Below are 6,957 nucleotides of genomic sequence, written 5' to 3'. Positions count from 1 at the left end.
GCCGTCGACGCCCGTCGCCTCCGTCAGTCCCGAGACCGACGCCCGTGCCTCCACGACTCGGCGTCTTCAACCGCCGTCTGCCTCCTTGGTTTTGTGGCGCAAACCAAGAAACCCGTCTTCCGTCGCCGCTTGCGCCCTCGATCCAGGATTGGACACCACAGCTGCCGCCCGGTCCGAGCTCCGGTCCCGGCTGCCCTTCACCGCCGTCCACCGCACGGTCCATCGGCCACAGCACCTCCACGGCAGCTCCCCGTCGACACTCGACGCCCATGTACCTGCAATCCAAAGACCAAGCGCACGATCACACCGCACGGTTGACAATTCACTCATCACAAGCAGGATAGAGTACTCAACATTCCTCAAAAACTAAACCAATTTGGTTCAAAAAAAGGCCACACACTAAATAAATGATACACCCCCACTTTTGGCCAAACAAGCTAACCATATTACTCATGATCTCAAAATCTCCAATGACCAACTTTCGAGATCCAATTTCCTGTGGCTGACATTAAAGCATGTGTTAACCAATTGATCTTGAAAATCCTTTGTTCCTTGTCACACAAGACTCTAGTGCTCTACGTTTGGAAAAAAAAGAAAGAGAAAAGGAAAATCAAACTACAAGGAGATTTGTTATGAAACAGTTTTCAGCAAAGACAAAATCTTGAGGAAAAATAGTGTCCATCCTCCTTTAGACTTGAAGAGTGAGAAGAGATAAATGTATTACGAATATTCGATTGATCTACATCAGCCTCCTGCACTGTGTGTATATAGCAAGTACACACTATACTACATGGTAGCCTTGGGAACATCTTAGCTAAATATAGATCGTATCCTACCATAATAACCGGATCATTCTAAATCCTTGTCATATACTCAAACACCATTCCTGCACGATTAAATAACGTGTATGCTGCGATTGGAATGTAAATCAACGAGTTCATAACCATTGTAATCGAGAGCAGTGCATTGCGAACTCACTGTAGAGAAAGGAAATTACAAGCCCAAGACATCAACACTAGTAGACTGCGCAACATCGACTTTACCTGGCACCAATAGCCTTTGTTTGTGTTTTTAGGAGGTATTTTTAAATTTCTTTAAAACTGGAAACTTTTTTAAAAAAATGACTTAGCATAAAAAACCATCCATTTTTAAGCTTCCAAAAATGAATACAGTTTGTTAACAAACCCATCCCCACGCTTGGTTTGCTTAGGCCATGTTTAGATCTTTACCTGTAAATCCGTAAACGCAAAAAAAATAGCACATCGAATGTTTTGACACATGCATGGAGTAGTAAATAAAGTCTATTTACAAAACTTTTTATATGGATGGGCTGTAAATCGCGAGACGAATCTAATGAGCCTACTTAATCTATGATTTGCAACAGTGATACTACAGTACCATCCGCTAATTATGAATTAATTAGCATCATTAAATTCGTCTCGCGATTTACGACCCATCTGTGTAAAAAAATTATAAATATACTTCATTTAGTACTTCAAATTAGTAAGATTCTTTTACAAAATTTTTACACGCACAGTAGCGTGGGAGGACTACCAACCTCGTAGCCGGAGCAGTGTGTGAACATGGGCAAAACCGCGTATTAGCTGGGCGGCTGCCCGTGCCCCTGCCGCGCCGCGATAGACTCGAGACGGAAGACAGCCAGCCGAGTCCTCCACCACCACCACTGCTGCTGCGGAGACTCTCCTTGCTGCTCGCTCCCTTCGCTTCCCCTCCAAAAACCCAATAAAAAACGCACCTCCCCCCCCCCCCCCCCTCCTTCGCCTCGCTTTCCCCCCAACCTCCCTCCCTCGATCCCCTCGCCGGGAAGATCCGATCCCATCCCATCCACCTCTCCCGGCTCAATCAGAGCCCCCCACTCGGCGGAGGAGAAGACCAGGGCGGAGGCGGAAGGAATGTTGCGCCTTTGATCGACGCGGCGTCGCGGTGGTGGTTCTCCTGGCCCGCGGCGATGGGCTGCTTCTCCTGCTTCGACTCGCCCGCCGATGAGCAGCTCAACCCCAAGCTCGGCGGCGCCGGGGGGTACGGCGGCGCGTCCTCGGCCGCCGTGGCGTACGGCGCCGGCTCCGGCGGCGGCCGGCACGGGGACAGGGGCTACCCGGACCTGCAGCAGGCGCCCATGGCGGCCCCGCGCGTCGAGAAGCTCTCCGCAGGTGCGTGACGCGCTCCTCGCTGCGCTACGTGCTTCCTGGGCTCGGTGGGTGGGTGGGCGGGCGGACTGGATCCCGGGCGGCGGGCGCGCGGTGGTTGGTGGGTGGGATCGGATCGGGGGCGCGGTGGTTGATTTCCCCGCGTGGTGGTTCACCAGCTACTATGCTATGCACCTTCGTGATCTGGTTTAGTACCGCCTCGTGTAGCTTATGGCCATCTTTGCGTGTGCTCAATTAGCGGCAGTAGTTGCGAAATTCTCGATTGAAAAAAGTGTACAAGGGGCAAGAACCATCTTTTTAGTTGTTGGATAGATTGGTAGTTTCTAGTAGTTAGGTTCATTCACAGCCTTTGGATCTTGCACAGATGTAAAGGTCATGGACTGATGTGATCAGCATATAGTAGTTTAAATAGTAATTCTCTTTGTCTGAGTCAGACTGCTGATTAGCTTACTGTTTCTACCCCTTGTGCGTGCTGGTCTATGTTGTGCAGCGGCTGAGAAAGCGAGGGTCAAGAGTAATGCGCTCGCGAGAGAGGCTTCAGCGCCAAAGGATGCCAATGGCAATGTTATCTCTGCGCAAACTTTCACCTTCCGCGAGCTTGCCACAGCCACCAGGAACTTCAGGCCCGAGTGCTTCCTGGGAGAAGGAGGGTTTGGACGCGTTTACAAAGGCCGTCTCGAGAGCACAGGCCAGGTAACTTTGATTTCACCAAATGCGAGCTTGCTCTTTTCTCGCTGTCTGCTGTGGAAGAATCGAGCTAGTAGTAAATTGCACTGTTTTAGAATTTCTACTGTTTGTTCAATCCACGGATTCCATATACAGTCCTTCTGTGAAATAGTAGCTGTTCAGTGGAGAGCTGATTTTGCTTAATTCTTATCTTTGAACAGTAGACTAGAACATTTGGCACTGTTCATTTAATCCAGACGTTGAAATAGGTCCATGTTGTGAATCCGAAGCTGTTTAGTGGCGAGCTGATTTTCTTAATTCTTGTCTTTTGACAGTAGACTTGAAGAATTGGCACTGCTTGTTTTAGTCCAGATGTTGAAAATAGTCAATGTTATGAAATAGTAGCTGTTCAATGGGGCTTACTTTCTTGGACTGCAGACCTATTCTTGTCTTTTCCTAGTTTATTTAAAAAAGTGATGTATAGTAAGTATATGCAAATAGAGTAATGAGGGGACTAGGTGAGATATTTTAAAACACACAGAGATGATTTAAGTGTGTTTTTTTGCTGCAGGTTGTTGCTATAAAGCAGCTTAATAGGGATGGGCTTCAAGGAAACAGAGAATTTCTAGTAGAAGTCCTCATGCTCAGTTTATTGCATCATCAAAACCTGGTTAATTTGATTGGCTATTGCGCTGATGGAGATCAGCGCCTTCTAGTTTATGAGTATATGCCCTTCGGATCATTGGAAGATCATTTACACGGTACAAATGCTGTTCTTTCCTGTATTGAAACTATTCGCATAGGACCGCCACCTGTCAATATTTCAATCAATGTTCTCTGTGTGTAGCTGCATGCGTGGCCTAGTGACTAGTGTCTGTCTGCCTGTCTGTCACATGCTTCCTTGTCTACAATTGTCATTCTGCAGTCCTGTCTTTGTTCTCCTATCTTTGTCTCTTTATTCATATGCATCCATCTATATTACTGGCAGATGCTTACTGTAGTTTAGCTTATTCCTTAGCTCTTCACGCACTGCCAATAACACTACTATTTTGCTTTTGAAAGCTATTCATGGCGCATAGGTGATGCAGGGCAGCATACTATGTTGTCAATGCACCATGTTTGTACCACAGCAAATTTTATCTTTGGCTGCTGTCATCAAACACAAACACCTTCAACTGTTCATGTGGTATAAGTTTTTTCAGACCCTCATTTTGTATAGTCAGGAGATTGGTTATGATATCTAGGTTTTTTTCTATTGTTTTATGCCGTGAGGTTGAAACAGTATTGCAAAGCAATTATGTTTGTGTGCATTCCGTCAAAGTTGACCTTAAAGTTATGCAGCATGTTTCATTTTTTAAAATGATCCGATTTGGATCTCTTATTTGTGATCAGTGAACATGTTTACACATACTTAAAAAAACTATATCAACCTGGAGGAGCTGAGTTGGGATTGTAAATAAGAATAAATAAATAGACACCCAGATTTGAGTTGAAGAGGACACAAACCAAGGTGGTGGGGGTACACCCACACTGCTCAGTTTATACCGTTCACGCATACTCTTAATGCCTTGGTACTTTTAGATTTTATTATGCTATAAATTATACCACTTGATCCTTTTCAAAGTTTAACGTGTGACTATGTAATAGTTTTACATTCTTTTAAACTAAGTCACCTTAGGTCCGTTAACTGATCTGTTAGAATTTGGAATTCGAACCAGTGGTTGGTTGTTCTGTGCATGTGGTAGTTCTACTATAATGTTTGTAGCCTTCTTTCAAGGGAATACATATATAAGATATTCCTACAAACAGTGAGTCCACTTCGCTTAATTCAGTTGAGGAGTTTCTCATGTCACCTGAATGGTTTACTTGATGTAGATCTACCTCTTGATAAGGAGGCCTTGGACTGGAACACCAGGATGAAAATTGCAGCAGGTGCTGCCAAAGGACTGGAGTACCTTCATGACAAAGCTAATCCTCCAGTTATTTATAGGGATTTTAAGTCATCAAACATTCTGTTGGATGAAGGTTTCCACCCAAAGCTCTCTGACTTTGGCCTTGCTAAGTTGGGTCCTGTTGGTGACAAATCTCATGTCTCAACACGTGTGATGGGTACATATGGTTATTGTGCACCGGAGTATGCTATGACAGGACAACTGACAGTGAAGTCGGATGTGTATAGCTTTGGAGTTGTCCTGCTTGAGTTGATTACTGGTCGTAGGGCTATCGACAGCACTAGACCACATGGAGAACAAAATCTTGTCTCATGGGTAAGCACAGCACTGTTTATTTGTGAATGCACCACGTGTACCTATTTTCTTATGTTTTCGCATCATAGTATCCTGTTGTCATATCATATACTCGTTAAATATGATTTTAAATAGATTCCACAACTAATCAGGCTTTAGACCTAGCATCCTCTACATCCAACAGGAACACAGACCATAGGTAATTTACAAGCAAATGGTAATGGTTCTTCATCAAACTATGTTGAAAAAATGATTTTGACTTAGGGTACAACTTTTGATTGTCACTTAAGGCAGGGTAGAGGAGCTGAAAGTGCTAGCATTTGTAAAGGGTTCATGACAATGCTGAGACATTGTGAACTGAGCAATTAAATTTGTCATTGACTAACCTCCATTCTTATACCAACTTGCATGATTAGTTAGATCAGATTGATTGTTGTGGACTAGAAGGATAAACTGCTTGCACTCACATTGTTCCTTGTCGATTGGCAGGCACGGCCTCTTTTCAACGACAGAAGAAAACTCCCTAAAATGGCTGACCCTAGGCTGGAAGGGCGATATCCCATGCGCGGGCTTTACCAAGCCCTCGCGGTGGCATCCATGTGCATTCAGTCGGAGGCTGCTTCCCGCCCACTGATTGCAGATGTTGTGACTGCTCTGTCCTACTTGGCATCTCAGTCATATGATCCCAATGCGGCCCTTGCTTCAAGGAAGCCCGGTGGCGACCAGCGAAGCAAGCCTGGGGAGAACGGCAGGGTGGTTTCCAGGAATGACGAGACCAGCAGCTCTGGCCACAAGTCGCCGGGCAAGGACAGGGAGGACTCACCCCGGGACCTCCCAGGTATCCTGAACAAGGACTTTGACCGGGAGCGCATGGTGGCGGAGGCCAAGATGTGGGGTGACCGCGAGCGCATGGTAGCGGAGGCGAAGATGTGGGGCGACCGCGAGCGCATGGTGGCCGAGGCGAAGATGTGGGGCGAGAATTGGCGTGACAAGCGGCGAGCGGAGAACGGACAGGGGAGCCTGGATTCGCCAACCAGGAGCAGCTAGGGTGCATGATTAAAAGAGAGATGACGATGACGGAGGTTTTCATCCATCCACCCATGCATTATCTGTTTATTTCCAGGTCGATTTGCGTTCCAGCGGCGGAGGGAGGGCATGGAGGGTTAGTTGTACATTCCTAGGGCGGGATCGAGGGGAAAACGGGCGGTGTTGTACTGGATAGTGGATGCATGTGGTTGTACTTGTAAATTCTCAGAAAATTTTGTGAGAATGAAAGGACATTTTGAGTTCCCGTTGTAAGATGTTCCGTGTCTGGCTGTGGTCTGTCCGTTTTAGGTGGTTGAATGTTGATTGATCCTGTCTGTTGTAGTATGACCTGGCCACCTGGGTGTTTGTTGGAGGTGTTGAACAGCCTCTGTCCGGGGCAAGCAGCATCTCGGCTTCTGGCATAGCTCCAGGACGTGTAGCTTGGTGCGCCACTGCTACCGTGGTGGTCAGGTCAGTACCACGCGCATGAATCGAGAGGTCATCCACTTCTCGTGACAGTCAATGTGCTAGTGACCCTGGGATCGGAAAAATATCAAGCAACCTGGGATCGGATCGATTTGAGGCGGCCGACATCACAGGAACGGCGACGCCTCCGAACACTTGTCCGGCGCGTGCTCTCGGCGCGGCCGTGCGGTTCGTTCTGGGCATGGTCCGTCCCCTCTCCGGTCTGAAAGGGCGCCCTTGTTGGCATGCAACGAGCTAGAGCGGCTTAGCAGCTACTAGCACCGCGCGGTCGTAGCGCTGTCGGTCCAAATTGCCTGCGCCGGCGAGGGAGGGAGGGAGCAGCCAGGCAGGGGGCGTCGAGACGGCGCTCGGTCGGGCCGGCACAT

The 6,957-nt window shown here is 47.4% G+C and overlaps 1 protein-coding gene across 1 annotated transcript; it reads left to right on the top strand.

Annotated features, from left to right (window-relative positions):
- The first annotated feature begins 1,664 nt into the window (after positions 1-1,664).
- LOC120655853 (serine/threonine-protein kinase PBS1-like) lies at positions 1,665-6,381 on the top strand. Its single transcript, XM_039933825.1, has 5 exons — positions 1,665-2,171; positions 2,659-2,861; positions 3,406-3,595; positions 4,710-5,101; positions 5,570-6,381. Exons 1-5 carry the CDS (start codon positions 1,970-1,972, stop codon positions 6,125-6,127), a joined length of 1,545 nt encoding a protein of 514 aa, XP_039789759.1. The 5' UTR covers positions 1,665-1,969; the 3' UTR covers positions 6,128-6,381.
- The last annotated feature ends 576 nt before the right edge of the window (positions 6,382-6,957 follow it).

This window comes from Panicum virgatum, chromosome 1N (assembly GCF_016808335.1).
Source record: "Panicum virgatum strain AP13 chromosome 1N, P.virgatum_v5, whole genome shotgun sequence".
Classification (NCBI taxonomy): domain Eukaryota; kingdom Viridiplantae; phylum Streptophyta; class Magnoliopsida; order Poales; family Poaceae; genus Panicum; species Panicum virgatum.
This window is presented reverse-complemented; position numbering and strand designations above follow the sequence as displayed.